Here is an 18,667-nt window from a genome sequence, read left to right as displayed (position 1 = left end):
GCAGATGGTGGAGCCCGGGCCTGAGAAACAAGTACTGACTGACTGCATCACTGGGTAATGCAGATTAGGGACGATGAGCAGCAGCTGCAGAACTTTCAGATGTGCACAGCCATGTACCTGGATCTGTATGCTGAGCTTGTCCCAGCCCTCCAGCACAGAGACACCAGAATGAGAGCTGCACTGACAGTGGAGAAGCCAGTAGCAACACCACCCTGCTACTGGTCCGTGGGAAATCAATTTGGAATTGGGAAATGCACCATGGCTGTGACTCTTGGTAATGTGCAGGACCACAGATGGTTTTGAAGCAATCGGGTTTCCAAAATGCAATGGAGTGACAAACAGCACACATATCCCTGTTTTGGCACCAGCCCATCTTGCCACAGAGTACACCAACAGAAAGGGCCACCTCCATTATTCCAATGAGGTAAGAAAGAGTTTTAGGGCCATTTCCACAAAGGTCTGTACTAACTGAAGCCATATCCCCCTACACTGAAAAGTGCTCCAAGGCCTACCGTAACTCATGGACTCAAGCTCCATTTTTTGTTCCTTTTTGCTGCTTCTTTTAGTCTATTTTCATATAACATTTCTGATGCTTTCAGTGAATCAATAGTACTTGATTTGTAGCTGACATTGATCAAACCACACAAATTGCAGATTGAGAGCTTAGTGAGACCTATCACGCTATTTAAAAGAAGGAAGAAAATATACACATGCCATCTAGAATTAATATTCTTTGAGATAACAAAAGGGACCGTAAGAAAGAGTTGCAAGAAGTGTGCACGCACCCACACGTGAGACAAAGGTAAGCTGCACATCCATTTTTAGACTATTTCCAGGATTTGGTCCTCTGCTGTTATGCATGGTCTGTGGAAACTTCAGTTAAGGATGCATTAAGGCAGGGGTCGGCAACCCTTCGGCACACAGCCCATCAGGGTAATCCACTGACGGGCCGCGAGACATTTTGTTTACGTTGACAGTCCGCAGGCATGGCCCCCCTGCAGCTCCCAGTGGCTGCAGTTCACCGTTCCTGGCCAATGGGAGCTGTGGGAAGCGGCAGGCCGCAGGGACGTGCTGGCTGTAAATACCTAGGAAGGACAGATTGTTCAGTAGCTATCAAAAGGTAGGGTAGAGGAAGTTATGGGGAAAAAATGCACGAAGAAGAACTTTGCATTACTAACACTGAAAGTACAGCCCAGGTCAGGTTGACACAACCACAGAAAATCTTAAAGTTCAGGTCTTTCTGAAAAGTGGCTATGTAAAAACCGCATTATCTTACTCAGTAAATCCATTCAGAGTCAAATCTGTTGACATCACATATCTGTTGTTTACCTGCTGAAGGCATTGAGTTAATGACAACATAATTTACCCTGCAGAATTTATTACTGGTGATACTTAAGAAGGTAAAACTTGGACTTGACTCCAGGACCCTTGGGAGAATCTGCAAGGCTGGCAGTTAGAAAGAAAAAAAACATCCTTTTACTTTTATCACCAGCTTCTCTCCTCAATGGCTTGCTGCTCAGAATACCAGGTCTTGATCTTCTGACATATCTAAATTAAAGCCAGGATCTGTTTTACTTCATACTATTCTCTGAACGTCCATAACAAGATCCTGTGACAGACATACTGACAATATCATGTAATTTCCTAAACAAACCTTATGGAATTCAGAAAAAACTTTATTGAAATAATGAGTCTGGATAGCTCAGTTGGTATAGCATCAGACTTTTAATCTGAGGGGCTACAGTTCAAGTCCTCAGTTAGGTATTAGCTTTGAGATATAGTAGCTGAGCAGTTAAGACCCTGGACAACAATTGTCAAGGTTGTGAGCTCAAGTCTCACTTGATCTCACACTGAATGGCCAGCTCCAAAATGGGGCCCAGTCAAAACTGGTTGGATGTGATGCTGAGCACATTACTCCCTTGTGTACTACTGGCTATGAAACTGACTTGCCCTAACTGAAAGAGCCATTAGCTCAGGGGAATCCTGACTTATTGAATTAGGGTTAATATCTTTGTATTAAAACTGTATGTGTTATTGTCACACTGCATATACTGCCTCCGGTATCAAGCCTTTGAATTCCCCAACTCCTCTCCCTCCTCCCCGAGATTTTCGGAATTCCTTTGGGTGAGAGTTTGAAGGACTGTTCCTGCCAGAATCCCTGTTAGGGTTGGGGGTAATTCTCATAAGTTTAATAGCATGCATGTGGGTTCTGCTATTGTTTTTAATGTTCTCTCTGTAATGCTTTTCACCTTAGGACTAAAGTAGGCTTGCATAGGAAGTGACTTGTTAACCATCTCTAAAAAGAAAGCAAACAGTGTCTTTAGGCAACCTGTCTGTGCGAGAAAATACACAGTGAAGGCAAGAAACTGTGCAGCCTGGACATACTCCAGTTGGAAGAGAAAGAAACAAGGATCTCCACCAAGAAAGGCAACAGCTGGGGAGCTGAAAGCATGAGAATGGGTGCCCTTGCTGGACCCCTGAGGGGAAATAAAGGTGCAGTTGCCCTGAACTGTGACTAAGGCAGGATTGGTTTTACTTGATACTATTCTCTGAACATCCATAACAAGATCCCAGGAGAATTTAGGTCATAATAAGAAGGCAAAGAGAGTGATTTTCCTCATTATGTCCAGATGTTACTCAAGAGACAATAGCTGCACAAAACTTGCTTCATGATAACAATAAGCAGGACTGAAACCAGCTGTTTTGTACCCTTAGCAGTCCCCCTGATGTAATGAATTACTAGGGTTATTTATTAATATTTTCATAGCACCTAGGAAGCCCAAGTTATGGACTATGATCTGTGTTTCCTCAGAGCTGCGTGGTCACACGGCCACCCAGGAGTGCTGCACACTTGATTTGCAGAGCCACACATGGCAGCTTGTGTGTTCAGGTGCGCGTTGCTCCTGCCCTCTGCCTTGGAGCCCATTGCCAGCTGCTCCCGGCAGAGCGGGGGTGTGTGTGTGTGTGTGCGTAAGGGGGCGCTGATATCAGGGTGCCCCCCATCCATGTACCCCATCTCTGCAGAGCAAGGGGGGGGGAGATAGGGCTCAGGAGCAGAGAACTCAGCTGCTGCGGTCTGAGCCTTCTGGTGTGAGTGTCTTAAAGAGACAGCACAGGGTCTCTCAGACTTCCCCAGCAGCCAGCACACACACATTCTGTGTCTGTGTGTGTCTCTCTCTCTCACACACATATACAACCACACACACAGTCTCTTTCAAACTCACCTCCCAACACATACTTGTGTTGTTGTTATTGCTTGGTACTTCCTGCAATGCACATATATTCTCTGTAATTTTATTCTTTCAAGGTGCTGTTATTTTAGGTTTTTGACTGATCAATGCATTTCATAATTTTATTTCTCTCTTATGCTTAAATTTAATTCTTTGAGTTCTAAAGTGCCTAACCTGTCATGGCTGGAGTAATTATCCCTATGGTAACTTTTTAAAAATATATACTATATCTAGGTTTTTTGTTTCTACTGGTGGTGCACATTTGCACATTAAATTGATATTGGTGCCCATAACAAAATTCATTCCAGACATGGATGGAAAAAATTAGAGAGAACATGGATTATGACCCCATTGTATTTAGGCATCATACAAACTCAGAACTAAAAAGATAGATTGTAAGCTCTTTGGGGCATGGCCTAAGTATAAGAAAATATACAAGAAATGGTTGCAGACAGGTGGGTGAGTACAAGGAAACAGAGACAATAATGGTCAGTATCATAAGCAGTGGTCTTAGCACATCAGCAACCTAACCATTGTCAAGTTTTTTTGTTTTTTTTTGTAGGCATCACAGCAAAGGAGAAATTTTAACGGGGTTTTGTAGGAGAATAATGACTGTGTTGTGCTGATGTTTATTCGGAGCTCCTCTCAAATGTGAGGGATAGCATGGAAGAAAGCAAGAAGGTGCTTGTTAGAAAATTTAACAAAGACTGAGAATTTCAGAACATCAAGAAAAAATTTCCACTGGTGTACTTGTGCAGGATTAAGTATTCTGATCCACACCTCCTTCTCCCCAGAGTACACAGGCAGGACTCCCATGAGTGGGAAGGGAAGACTATGTTTTCAGGAACTATTGAAAGACATAGAATCATAGACTTTAAGGTCAGAGGGACCATTATAATCGTCTAGTCCGACCACCTGCACAACGCAGGCCACAGAATCTCTCCCACCCACTCCTGTAACAAACCCCTAACCTATGTCTGAGCTATTGAAGTCCTCAAATCATGATTTAAAGACTTCAAGGTGCAGAGAATCCTCCAACACGTGACCCATGCCCCACGCTGCAGAGGAAAGCGAAAAACCCCCAGGGCCTCTGCCAATCTGCCCTGGAGGAAAATTCCTTCCAACTCCAAATATGGCAATCAGCTAAACCCTGAGCATGTGGGCAAGACTCACCAGCCAGACACCCAGGAAAGAATGCTCTGTAGTAACTCAGATCCCACCCCATCTAACATCCCATCACAGGCCATTGGGCATATTTACTGCTAATAGCCTAATTTTGGCAATTAATTGATCTTTGACTATCTCATTATATCATCCCCTCCATAAACTTATGGTTTGTCAACACTAGAAACCTAAGCTGAGGTATATTAGGTTGACTTACAGCCACCGCAGTCGAATGTCCACACTATCCTTCTTGGGACAGTGGTGCACATCCTAACCAGCAACAGAGGGTCCTGTGGCACCTTTGAGACTAACAGAAGTACTGGGAGCATAAGCTTTCGTGGGTAAGAACCTCACTTCTTCAGATGCAAGTAATGGAAATCTCCAGAGGCAGGTATATATCAGTGTGGAGATAACGAGGTTAGTTCAATCAGGGAGGGCGAGGTGCTCTGCATTGGCCAAACTGGACAGTCACTACGCAAGAGGATAAATGGACACAAGTCAGATATCAGGAATGGCAATATACAAAAACCTGTAGGAGAACACTTCAACCTCCCTGGCCACACAATAGCAGATGTAAAGGTAGCCATCTTACAGCAAAAAACTTCAGGACCAGACTCCAAAGAGAAACTGCTGAGCTCCAGTTCATCTGCAAATTTGACACCATCAGATCAGGATTAAACAAAGACTGTGAATGGCTATCCAACTACAGAAACAGTTTCTCCTCCCTTGGTGTTCACACCTCAACTGCTAGCAGAGCACCTCACCCTCCCTGATTGAACTAACCTCGTTATCTCCACACTGATATATACCTGCCTCTGGAGATTTCCATTACTTGCATCTGAAGAAGTGAGGTTCTTACCCACGAAAGCTTATGCTCCCAGTACTTCTGTTAGTCTCAAAGGTGCCACAGGACCCTCTGTTGCTTTTTACAGATTCAGACTAACACGGCTACCCCTCTGATACTTGACATCCTAACCAGGAGCACCTCCACCAACCTAAGATGGGCAGCATGGGCAGAGGTGAAAGTAAGCCAGTATGGTCCGGTACGCTGTGCTGGACTGGACCGGCTTCTTCGGCAGTGATTTAGAGGGCCCAGGGCTCCCCACAAAGGCCGGAGATCCAGGCCCTTTAAATCGCTGCCAGAGCCCTGGGACCCTGGCAGCTGGGCTCTGGCAGGGATTTAAAGGGCCCGGTGCTCCTGCCACTGCAGGGCGCCCCGGGCCCTTTAAATCAATGCGGGAGCCCTGCCGCACCGGGGTAGCGGTGGCAGGGCTCCTGTCATGATTTAAAGGGCCCGGAGCTCCACAGCGGCCAAAGCCCCGGGCCCTTTAAATCGCCCCTGAGCCCTGGGGCTCCCAGCCGCCTCAACCAGAAGAGGCGGGGCCTTTCAATATTTAAAGGCCCTGGGACTCCCAGCCACAGCATGGAGCCCCAGGGCCTTAAAATATTGAAGAGCCCCGCCTCTTCTGGTTGAGGCCCTGCCCTCACTCAGGACTTCGACATACCGGTAAGTCCTTTAAGTTACTTTCACCCCTGAGCATGGGAAGCTGAGAACCTGGTTCTCAGCTCCATTGACAGTTCCCTGCCAGAAGTCTAGCTGCCCCACAGGCTCCCAAGGGGCTGCCCCTCCCCTCTCTGCTCCCCTGCCAACTTCTGGCCCTGACTCCCAGCCGGGAGCAGGGTCCACCCACCCAGCTCTCCAGGGAATCAGGGGCTTTCTTGTCAATTTCACAGCTCCTGCCATGACATTGACAGGACAGGGGATGTCTACACAGTGTCTACCTCACTCAACTATACCAACATAAGCCTTACACCTCTCATGGAGATGGAGTTATTATGTTGGTGTAATAGGGCACTTACATCAGTGGGAGGAAGGCTGGAGTGTAGACACTGACATAGTTGGGTCCACATAAGCTACATTACGTCTACCTCTGTAGCACAGACCAGGCTTAAGAAAACAGTAATAGGATATCCCAAAATGTATATGGCATGACGGAGAAGAGACTTATTGAAGTCCCAGTTTAGCAAGGTCTCTCTTCCCTCCCACATCTAGGCTACCAATATGAGCAGCACCACTGTAAACTCTCTAGTGTAACTGCTCTAAACCAATGGGAGAGAGTTCTCCCATTTACTTAATTAATCCACCCCCCAAAGAACTGCGGTAGCTACGTTGTCGGGAGAGGCTCTTCCGCCAGCATAGCACTATCCACACAAGCGCTTAGGTCAGTGTAACTTATGTCGCTTAAGGGGGTGGCATGAACCCTGAGAAACATAAGTTATACCAACTTAAGTGGTAGTATAGATATAGCCTTACTGTAGTTTTATTATTGCAGTCTGGTGAAGAAGCCGGTCTTTGTACCTGAACCCCATTTTGCAGATGTCTCCACGTTTTTCTGTCTCTGTATAGGACTGTATATGGTTTTCATGGCTTCCTACAAATCAAGGACATTTCAGCTTTGACTGGTCTTGAACAGACATTGGGCACTGAAAATATCGGTCGATTCGGAAGTCTTTTGTTCAGGAAGCGCCCAGTGCTACCAGCTGCGGCAGTGACCCCACGTCACCCACTTGGAAGGGCAGGTCGCGGCCAAGACTCTGGTTTGGAGGGGCAAACCCTGGCTCCCCTCAGGCAGAGCCCTCCGCTGGGTGCACAGCGAGACCCCCGTTCCGGGACAGGGGCTGTAAGCCAAGGACCGAGCTGTTCCCTGCTACGAATCGGGGATTCGCCTGCCCCCTGGGTGCGGGGCCGCCGGGCCAGACGAGGCAGCTGGAGGCCGCGCGAAGGCCGCGGGGGCTGGGGGGGCGAACACAGTCCAAGAGCGAGGGGCTCTGCCAGGCCGGGGGGAGCCCGGTCGGAAGGCGGAGTCCCGCAGCGACAGCGCCCGGGCGCGCCGCACGGAGGGACGGAGCCCTGCGCGCTGCCTCGGGGCCCAGGCAGGGGAAGCGGGGCCCAGGCGCGCCCCGCCTCTGTTCCGTGCCCACAGGCGGAGCCAGGGACTCACCTGGGCGACAAGGAGCAGGAGCAGCCCAGGCTGGACCCGGCTTGTCGGCGCCGCCACCATCCCGAGAGCCGCCGTAGCCCCGGTTGTTCGCGAGCAGAGCCGGGACTGGCACCACTCCGGCCGTGTTACCCAGCAACCCGGCCTCTCAGCCCGGAAGTCCCGCCTCTGGGAGGGGGCAAGCGGGCGAAGCGGCCAATCAGAGGACGGGGCTGTGACCCAGACTCCGGAAGTGTCAGGGTGAAAGAGCAGAGGGCTGAGGTGCTTGGTGGGCGCAAGATGGCGGTGAGTGGCGGGAGAGCCGGGGCTGGCCCGCGGTGGGGACTGTCCTTGTCTCTCCCGAGCGCCGGGGCGGGGCGGGGTTAGTTCGAGCCCTGCTAGGGGAGGCCCGCGGAGCAGCCTGAGCGGGTGGGAGGAGGCTGTGGGAGCTCTGCCCCGCCCGGCTCCTCCATGGAGTGCGGCGGGCCAGACGCGAGTGAAGCCATACGGGGGGCTCGGCCCCGCGCTCTCTCGCTAGGTCGCGCTGGGTGCGAGCGGAGGTGAGTCCGCCTGGGGTCCCGCGGCGAGAGCCTGCCCTGAAAAGCCCCGGCTGTGGGGGGCGAACGCTGAGTTGCGTTACTGGCGGGAGGGCCGCGTGTGGCGGAAGCAGCAGCACGGCGAGTGACTGGTGTGGCACAAGCAGAGATGATGCCAAACACAGGGGGGCGCCGCAAAGCAAACCAGAGTGTAAATTTCCCTTAAGAAAGTTATAAGGGATGAAGAAGAATCCAGTACACTGAAAGTCCCCTTTCCAAAGGTTTAGCACGTGCCATGAGACTCTTATAATCGATCACTACTGTCATTCCTGAAGCTAGTGTGTTGAGGTGTGAGAGTTTTATGGCTCAATTTGGAGATAAAGATGTTACTTGAATACTCCCTCCGTTTGGTAAGTGTATTATATGGTGGGATTGGTTGGTTTGTTGTGTACGTTATACTCCAGAGTGGGGTGAGGCTTTTGGTAGCCTGCCTCGAATTCGAAGGGCCTACTTAATGAAGCAGGTTGCATCTTGCATGGCCTAAAATTCATGCGCTAGTCTATCTAGATCCAAACAAAGGTATGTTTGTGGGGACTTTCAGTTTCCGTGGGCTAATCCATAATTTGAAGGCACTGATAGTTTATGCTGAAGAGCTCCCTTGCAATTAAGCAGGGCACACTTTCACCATTCTTCTTCTAAGTATTAATAATGTATTATTAATTATTTTTATTGCAGGACCCCTTTGTGGCAAGCACTGGCCAAACATGTAACCAAGAGATGGTTCTGGTTTACTTTTTAGTTATGTAAGCTCTGCTTCCTTTTTTTCCCCCAGGATAAAGAAAAGAAGAAGAAAGAGAGCATTTTGGATCTCTCAAAATACATTGACAAAACAATTCGAGTAAAATTCCAAGGTGGTAGGGAAGGTACGTTTCAAACTGAACTATGCTGATAGTTTGCAGATCATCACGCATTTGTGGTATAATGAATCCCACATCCATAATCCTAACTGCTTTTTGCCTCCTATAATCCCTCCATGTGCTCCAGTAACACCACTGCATCTTTAGATCTCCCTGGTGCTCACTCTTATCTCCCCCTCTCCCTTATTCTACTTAACCTCTCACTCTCTCTTTCTCCCATTTTAAAAATATCATCCTTGTCCCCACTTGCCTCTCCAATGACTGCTCTGTTTCCCTTCTCCCTCTCATCTCTAAGCTTGTTGAATGCCTGTCTACAATTGCTGTCTGAAGTTCCTCTCCTCCAGTTCAATCTAAGACTCTTCAATCTGGCTTCCACGCCTTGCACTCAACTGAAACTGCTCTCACCAAAATCTGTAATGACCTTTTCCTAGCAAAAAACTCTGAACCAGTTCTCCATCCTTTTCCTCCTTAACTTGTCATTCATCTTTGACACTGTTGGCCATACTTTTTTTTTTTTATTTTTAAACCTTGTCCTACCCTGGCTTCTGTGACTGTCCTCTCCTCATTCTCCTCCTGCCTCTCTAATTGCTCTTTAAGCATGTCCACTAGATGTCCAGTTGGGGGAGGAGGGACTTTCATAGGTCTCTTTCCTTGATTTCTTTCTCTTCTCTCAATACACCTTATCTCTGAGTAGTCTCATTCACAAACACAAATTCAGCTACTGTCTCTGTGCTCATCTCTCAGATCTACCTCACTACTCCCAACTTCTGTTCTTCTGTCCAAATTAAAATCTTTGCCATCTCCCCAAGGATGTCTAGCCATCCATCCTTTCAAGCTCAACGTGGTTAACAGAGCTCTTAATCGTCCTCTCAAGCCTTCTCCCCCCACCTTCTTTCTCTGTCACTGCAAGCAACATCATCATTCTGCCTGTCACTCATGCCCATGTCACAGGCCTATCATTTTTTATTCAAACCTCTGTCTAGGTACTCTATATCTAGGTGTCAGAGTAGCAACTGTGTTAGTCTGTATCTACAAAAAGAACAGGCGTATTTGTGGCATCTTAGAGACTAACAAATTTATTAGAGCATAAGCTTTCGTGGGCATCCGAAGAAGTGGGCTGTAGCCCACAAAAGCTTATTGCCACAAATACTCCTGTTCTATATCTAGCTGATGCATCTAAATATTGGAGATTCTTTCTGCATAACATCTCTTAAGATAAGCCATATGCATCCAAGCAGCTAAAACTCTTGTCCAGGCTCTCATCATCTCATGTCTCAATTACTATAGCATCCTTTTTTCTCTGGCCTTGACAAATGCAGTCTTGTCCTGTATCCATTCAGAATGCTGCCACAAACATCATTCTCCCAGCCCGTTGCTTTCACCACATCACCCCTCTGTTTGCATCCCTCAACTATGACTCGCCTTTCTCTAACACCTCAAACATCTTGTCTTCACTTTCAAGGGCCTTCACAGCCTATCCATGGTCTACCTATCACCTCTCATTCAGTATCGAAATATTGACTCCCCTCTCTCGTTACCAAAAGATGCCAGCCTCCATCACCCACTTGTTAAATTTTCAAACAAGCATTTTCATTCTTTCTTCCATGCTGCCCCTCACTTGTGGGAGATGCTCACCATAAACCCCCATAGAACTGTCTCATTATCCTGCTTCAAATCTCTCCTTAAAACTCCCCTTTGCTGTGATGCCTATAAAGAACTTGATAACAGTTAGCCCATTAGTGCAGTGAAACTGCTGCCTAGCGTATTTGCTGGTATATGGTTTGTCATTTCCTTGTACTCCCAACTATCTCAGTTTGTCTGCTGCCTTATATTGTAAACTCTTTGGGGCATAGACTATCTTTAGTTCTGTTTTCGTACAGCACCTAGCACAATGGAGTCTTAGCATGACTGGGGGTCTTGGACATTATGGTAATACAAATGGTAAAACTGGCTTTTACAAGGCGGGGAAGTCAACTCATGTGATCCTGCATAATGTATTCATTGCCCAGCCTTGCAAAATCATTACTTTATGTACTTTAGTATGAACAAGGTACTTGGCTCCTTACAGTATATACACATGAAGGCAATGCCTGTGCCACAAGAGCTTACATTCTAGAAAGATGCACAGGAGATGGGATGCATTGGGCTGTTTAGGGGGACTTACTGTTGTCGTTTTTTTGTTTTGTTATAACCAAAATATGAAAATTTACCAGCACAGACACAATCTACTCTGACTTATGATGATGTCAATTAAACAATTACTATCCTACTAAACTACTTTTTTGCTCTAGTAAGAACATGGACAGTTCATTTTGTGAATGAAAGACTGTGCTAATCTACTGACCACACAACTAGAATGTAAAAGTTTCACTAGTTGAAATGGCTTTTTCTTTGCTTTTAATTATCTGAATAACCTGAAAGTTCTAGAAGCAACTTGTCCTGCTTCACTGTCTTTACTAATGACATCTTAATATGAAGAGAAGGGCATCCTCCATTCCCTCTCTCTCTCTCCCAGATCAAGCACTTTTTGGTGGCTGCTCTCATTTGTTTCCCCTTCCCAGTTTGGGAGTGGGATGGAATTTGTTATTTTCTTACATCTTGGCTTTGGGATTTTTCTTCCTGTTGCTACAGCAGGGGTCGGCAATCTTTCAGAAGTGGTGTGCCGAGTCTTCATTTAGTCACTCTAATTTAAGGTTTCGCATGCCAGTAATACATTTTAACATTTTTAGAAGGTCTCTTTCTATAAGTCTATAATAAATAACTAAACTATTGTTGTATGTAAAGTAAATAAGGTTTTTAAAATGTTTAAGAAGCTTCATTTAAAATTAAATTAAAATGCAGAGCCCCCTGGACTGGTGGCTAGGACCCAAGCAGTGTGAGTGACACTGAAAATCAGCTCGTGTGCCGCCTTCGGTTGCCTACCCCTGTGCTACAGTCTTGTAAAAAAAGCTATGTGTATTTTAGTTTCTAACTGTTTTTTTTGTTTTTGTTTTTGTTTTTTTGTTTTATGTGTGTGTGGCATCTTCAGCTAGCGGAGTCTTGAAAGGATTTGACCCTCTTCTAAACCTTGTGCTTGATGGCACTATTGAATATATGAGAGGTATGGAACATGCCATCTGAAAGCTTAGAGTAACTATGGAAGCTGATTTTGTGTTGTCACGGATTCATTTATAGATAAAACGCCCGAGTCTCCAAACTGAATAACCAGGAATAAGGCTGCAAGTTTGTCATGGATTCTCTGACTGTCCGTGACTTCTGCAGTGGTTGGTGCTGGTTCAGGGGCTGCCTGAGCCCAGCAGCAGCAGTTTGGGTGTGTGGGAGGGGGCTCGGGTAGGGGATTGTGGGGGGCGCTTACCTTGGTATCTTGGGGTGAGGGGCCCCACTGCAGCTCCTAGGGGCGGGGGGTTCTCTGCACTGCCTGTGCCTGCACTCCCCTCCCCCCACAGATCCCATTGGCTGCGGTTCACGGCCAATGGGAGCTGCAGCAGCTGGCGCTTGTGGCAGGAGCAGTGGATCCCCTGACTCCACTGCCTAGGAGCTGCAGGGATGGAGCCAGTAGGAAGTCCCACCAACCCCCTCCTTCCCCCAGCACTAGCCGGGGTCCCAGTTCACACGCCGCAGCCCCCCTTCCTTCCCTCCCCAGCACTAACAGGGATTGTGGGGTACATGCTGTGCCCCCCTCCCCTTTCTTCCCCAACACCAGCAGGGGTCCTGGGCCACCTCCCCCAGTACCCATCGTGCTCCCGGACCGTCCCCCTAAAGCACCAGCGGCCCTCCGCCCAAGTTTTAGTCAGGGCGACCCATTAATTTTTGTTTACTGCCTGTGACCTGTCCATGACTTTTACTAAAAATACCCATGACTAAAACGTAGTCTTAACCAGGAATCACTACTAAGGGGCAGATCATCTTAACTGCTGTGAATCAATGTCACAGGTAGTAATTGCTTGATATCACTTCCTCCCACTAAATAAAATAAAACGATTTATTTATTTATTTATTTTAATTTATATCGCTTCCTCCCACAAAATGCCTTTAACACTTCAGGTTGGGATCTTCAAAGAAGCTAATGGAGTTAAACATCCAGGACCTACTGAGATTTCATTAGTCTTCTTTGAAAATTCTGGTCTTAGCTGTCTTATGAACCCTGGGGCACTCTTGTAAAATGACCATCAGCACAAACAGGTGATCCACTACAGCTGACGCCTGCTTCCTCTTTTTGTTTAAAAACAAAACTCTTGCTGTGTTATGATCTTTACCTTGTTCTTTAGCATATCCTGTGATACAGCATAGAATATCAGGGTTGGAAAGGACCTCAGGAGGTCATCCTAGTCCAACCCCCTGCTCAAAGCAGGACCAATCCCCAACTAAATCATCCCAGCCAGAGCTTCGTCAAGCCTGACCTTAAAAACCTCTAAGGAAAGAGATTCCACCACCTCCCTAGGTAACCCATTCCAGTGCTTCACCACCCTCCTAGTGAAAAAGTTTTTCCTGATATCCAACCTAAACTCCCCCACTGCAACTTGAGACCATTACTCCTTGTTCTGTCATCTGCTACCACTGAGAACAGTCTAGATCCATCCTCTTTGGAACCCCCTTTCAGGTAGTTGAAAGCAGCTATCAAATCCCCCCTCATTCGTCTCTTCTGCAGACTAAACAATCCCAGTTCCCTCAGCCTCTCTTCATAAGTCATGTGCTCCAGCCCCCTAATCATTTTTGTTGCCCTCTGCTGGACTCTTTCCAATTTTTCCACATCCTTCTTGTAGTGTGGGGTCCAAAACTGGATACAGTACTCCAGATGAGGCCTCACCAGTGTCAAATAGAGGGGAATGATCATGTCCCTCGATTTGCTGGCAATGCCAGGTCATGAGCATCGTGCTATCTAACTTTCAGGAGCGTACACAGGGTCAAAAGAATGCATGTTTATTGTGTCACAAAGTATCATCTGTCCAGTTGGCCACAGTTTTAGAATAACATTTTAACTTTTCAGAAGTATATTTAAAAAAAAATAAATCTGTGGAATGCTAAAAATAATTGCTAAGTGTGGTGACTACAAAAAAGTATAGTATTTGATGTTGCAATATCCATACACGAGAATGTTCCCCTACTGATGTCTGATCCAGTCCTACAATTCTATGACTGGACTGCAAGGGACTTGAAGAAGTCATCTAGCCCTGCACCCAAGGCAGGACTAAGTATTACCTAGACCATTCCTGACACGTGTGTTTGTCTAACCTGCTTTTAAAAATCCTCCAACAATGAAGATTGCATCACCTCCCTAGGCAATTTATTTCAGTGCTTAACTACCCTGACAGGAAGCTTTTCCTAATGTCCAATTTAAACCGCCCTTGCTGCAATTTAAGCCCATTGTTTCTTGTCCTATCCTCAGAGGTTAAGGAGAACAATTTTTCTCCCTCCGCCATTATGGCTAAATACTAGGGATGTGCAAATGTAATTCTTACTGGGTGAATGAGGAATTTATGTATAGAAAAGTCTGTCTTCCTGTAGTTTTTGGTCGTAGAATCTCTCTGCAAGAGTGACGATTTAGGGATTGGGGAGTTCTTTTGTCATCTGGACACCAGTTCTTAGGTGTCTCATTTGATAAGAGCTTTTAATTTCTACCATCTGAGGAATCTGAATGGTATGACCTTCAAAGTAAAGTTCATAGATTACAAGGCCAGAAGTGATCATTGTGATCATCTAGTCTGAGCTCCTGTATAACATAGTATCATAGAACTTCCCCAAAATAATTCCTAGAGCAGATCTTTTAGAAAAACATACAATCTTGATTTAAAAATAGTCATTGAGGGAGAATCCACCACAACACAGGGTTAATTACTCTAGTTGTTTGGAAATAAGGCGTGTATTTTTAAATCTGAATTTGTCTAGCTTCAACTTCCAGTCATCGGATCATGTTATACTTTTCTCTGCTAGATTGAAGAGTCCCTTATTAAATATTCCCCAAGTAGATACTTGTAGACTGGAATCAAGTCATCCTTTAACCTTCTTTGTTAAGCTATATAGAAGGAGCTCCTTGAGTCTATCATATTAGGCATGTTTTTTATTCCTTTAATAATTCTCATGGCTCGTCCCTGAACTCTCCAGTTTATCAAAACCCTTCTTGAATTGTGGGCACCAGATCTGGACACAGTATTCCAGCAACAATCATACCAGTGCCAATTTATAGAGGTAAAATAACCTCTCTGTTCCTATTCAACATTCCCAGGATAGCATTAGCTGTTTTGCATCCCAGGATAGCATTAGCTGTTTTGGCCACAGCATCAAACTGAGAGCACATGTTCAGCTGATTATCCACTATGACCCCCAAATCTTTTTCAGAGTCACTGCTTCCCAGGATAGAGTTCCCCATCTTGTATGTATGGCCTACATTTTTGTTCCTAGATGCATACATTTAGTTATAGTAGAATGCATAGTGTTTGCTTGTGCCCAGTTTGATCCAGATCGCTCTAAATAAGTGACCTTCTTTATTTACCACTCCTCCAACTTTTGTGTCATGTGCAAACTTTATTGGTGGTGATTTTGTTTTTCTTCCAAGTCATTGATAAAAATTAGGTCTGTCAAGCGATTAAAAAAATTAATCGCGCTGTTAAACAGTAATAGAATACTATTTATTTAAATAGTTTTGGATGTTTTCTACCTTTTCAAATATATTGATTTCCGTTAAAACAGACTACAAAGTGTACAGTGATCACTTAATATTTGTAATCAAAAATAAAAATATTTTTTACCGGAAAAAAAAAAAAATATATATCAATCAATTCACCTAATACAAGTACTGTAGTGCAATCTTTTTATCATAGGGTGCTGTTTACAATCCTTTGCTGCTGTAACTTCTAGTTTGGACTGCTCACAAATAGTCTGCAGCATGCAAGTGACTCCCAGCTGTGTGTGTGTGTGTGCTGCAGTCAGGCAGCCAGCCATACCTTGGCTCTACTGCAGGGTGACCCTACCACACTCCCAGTTGTAGATTTGTTTTCCCCGTGCATATATGTCTTGTATTTCCCAGCCCTCTCCTAAAACCATACAAATTCATATAAAGTTTGTATTTCTTTAATAGGAGTAATATGCACAGACCTGCTTACCCTAAATGGAGTTTCACAGACACTTCAGTGTAAACACACTGTATTAGATAAAACAATAGAATAAGTTTTAAACACAATTTATCTCTTTGTAGTTGAGTACAAGTAATAAGGAATAGAAGTCAAAATGGTTACAAGAAAAATAAAGAATAAAACACAACTGCTGCACAACTTAAACTATATTAAATTCAAAGCAAAGTTTTTCTCACCATATAATCTCAGAAGTCTTACAGACCAACTTTTTAGGTCAGGACCCCTTCCCCTGTTCATTGGTTGCTTCCTTTGTTCCTTTTGGTGCAGTGAATTGATGGGCGCAGAGAGAGAGAGAGAGAGATGATGTACCTTGGGGTGTTTGTCCCTCATTTTTATAGTGTCAGTCCCCCTCTTAGAAAACATTTCCAGCTGAGATTCAGGAGGCAATCTATAGGAAAGGATATTCCCTTCTGCTTGTCCTCACCTATTTGAGGTTTCTTTGTTTACCCTTCCTATACGATGACTCTAATTTGCATTTAAGCAATAAACAAACAGGGCACACATTCCTTTGTTTGAGACAGATGTGTTGGCCAACCTCAGTTTGGAACATGTTAACACCATACAATGGAGTCTTATAACATACAGTCTTAAAACTTCACATACAACGTTGTCGCACGCATTTTATCAGGACATGACAACAAGTAAAGTCTGAGTTTTCAAGTGATCCCTTGCAGGACACACTTTGTACAAAGATTATTACAATAGCGTGTAGGGTGTGGACGTAGGTGCATTCTGTCACACATTGTCATTGTCACAGCACAGGATATGTGCAGCTTTGAATCCTCAGTTATCAGTAACTTCATTTTAAGGTATGTTGCATGTTTGAAGTTACTAACGAGTCAAGATACTCAAATAACAGACTTCAGTGGAATTATTTAAGCAAAGATTATCAGATTAGTACAGCACTATGCAGAATACAGAAAGAATTGATAAATTACCACATTTATGTAAGGGAAAGAGCTGGCCTCTGTTTCTCTCTCCTCGCTCTCTGGTGGGATGCTGATAGTCTGCACTCCCCAACCTGACTTCCAAGACCTGGGTTGTTGTTGTTTTTTATAAGTTATGAGATCAAAAACTCATTATTGGAGGGGGAAAAATACTTTCCCATGATAATTTTACCATGTATTCTTGTTTTTCTACTTACTAATGGAATTTCTTTTGTAGTCCTCAGCTTACCTGACCGAGTAAAAAGGAATCTCTAGTCTTATCACTATTACTAACAGCTATGACAACTGACAGTTCTGAATGAGTTAAAACCTTTTTCAGTGGTCATTATTTCCACCATTACAGAACCAATGTGCCATAACAAATATTCCTTATTGATCACCCAGATTTTTATAACCTACTCCTAGACATTTTTTACTAGCTTGAGAGGTCTTTTCTTTGGACACTTGGATTCCCACAGGCTCGCAGATCCTGAGAAGAATTAGATACAGCCCAGCCCTCAATCACCTAAAATTCCTGAATACCAGTCATTCACAGGTTAAGAACCAACATGCTGGGCCTTAGAACTTAGACACACTCTTGCTAATATTGCAAAGATTTTAGGAGAATAGTTAATATGCAAATGAGTTTAATAAAGAAAGAAAAGAAGAGTAACAGTGAGTGTTTAGAGGTACTAATAGGAATCAAAAGTTATAAGACTAATACTTAGTCCTGCTATTAGTGCATGCGACTGAAGTAGATAACCTCTCAAGGTCCCTTCCAGTCCCATATGATTCTATGAAGAATGATAGAGGAAATTTAATCTGTACTCTATAAAATAATTGTTGAATTCTGTTTCTTTTCTTAATGCTGTCATTGTAATCCTAAACCCTCCTGGATGGTTTTCTTTCAGATCCAGATGACCAATACAAACTAACAGAGGATACCCGTCAGCTGGGACTGGTGGTTTGCAGAGGAACATCCGTGGTTCTTATTTGTCCACAGGATGGAATGGAAGCTATTCCAAACCCTTTCATTCAGCAGCAGGAGGGCTAACGTTTTCTTGGGACTCACTGAAGCCTCAAGGCTGCAAATCATTGGAGATAATGAACAGCGTATGAGAAACCTTCCCATTTTGGGGAATAGATTTTGTTTTTTTTTGTTTTTTTTCGTTTTTTTTTTTTAAATGTTCATTTTATAAAGGGCAGAAGGACCTTGACCTTTTTACTTTGCCATTTCCCACGGTGATAGCAGGAACACTGAATGACAACTGCAAAATAAGATCTAATTTTGTTCAATAAAGAAAAACTTCATTACTGATCTAGTCAGTGTTCAAATTGAAGTCTTAAAGGTACAGGGAACCCTTTCTGTATTCTGGGTTTAAAACGACTGATTGGAAATCATAGTGGTAGCCAGCAGGCACGCGTGAAGATTGGGTCCAAAAGAGTAATTAAATACGCCCAAAACCAAGTTTTCATAGTAGGGAGACAAAGTGGGTGAGGTAATATCTTTTATTGGACCAATGTCTGTTAGCGACAGACAAGCTTACACAGAGAATTTCTTCAGATCTGTTTTTTCCATCCTGTTTTCGTTCCTCTAGGCAGCAGAATTCATAGGCAGAGACCATTTCATAGAGTATCTTAGGCTCTGTACTAGTGATTTCTTACCTGCCTGCCCACCCTGATACTTAGACTAGGTCTACACTACCCGCCTGAATCGGCGGGTAGAAATCGATCTCTTGGGGATCGAATTATCGCGTCTCGTCGGGACGTGACAATCAATCCCCGA

General features: G+C 44.8%; 2 protein-coding genes across 3 annotated transcripts in view; one reads left to right on the top strand and one right to left on the bottom strand.

The window, feature by feature from the left end:
• The window catches only part of SPPL2B (signal peptide peptidase like 2B), a 99,082-nt gene extending 91,524 nt beyond the window's left edge, over window positions 1-7,558 (bottom strand). For both annotated transcript variants that reach the window (XM_034755333.1, XM_034755334.1), the window contains exon 1: window positions 7,397-7,558. In XM_034755333.1, coding sequence (XP_034611224.1) covers window positions 7,397-7,456 — 60 coding nt within the window. In that variant the 5' untranslated portion in view covers window positions 7,457-7,558. The remainder of the gene's footprint in view (window positions 1-7,396) is intronic.
• Window positions 7,559-7,592: 34 nt separating this feature from the next.
• Window positions 7,593-18,043, top strand: LSM7 (LSM7 homolog, U6 small nuclear RNA and mRNA degradation associated). Its single transcript, XM_034755335.1, has 4 exons — window positions 7,593-7,678; window positions 8,741-8,831; window positions 11,854-11,925; window positions 17,793-18,043. The coding sequence occupies exons 1-4, from the start codon at window positions 7,673-7,675 to the stop codon at window positions 17,933-17,935; spliced, it is 312 nt and encodes a 103-aa protein (XP_034611226.1). The 5' UTR covers window positions 7,593-7,672; the 3' UTR covers window positions 17,936-18,043.
• The last annotated feature ends 624 nt before the right edge of the window (window positions 18,044-18,667 follow it).

Source organism: Trachemys scripta, chromosome 22 (assembly GCF_013100865.1).
Source record: "Trachemys scripta elegans isolate TJP31775 chromosome 22, CAS_Tse_1.0, whole genome shotgun sequence".
In the NCBI taxonomy this organism is placed as follows: Eukaryota; Metazoa; Chordata; order Testudines; family Emydidae; genus Trachemys; species Trachemys scripta.
Note: the sequence above shows the minus strand (reverse complement) of the source record. Positions and strands in the feature narration are given on the sequence as shown.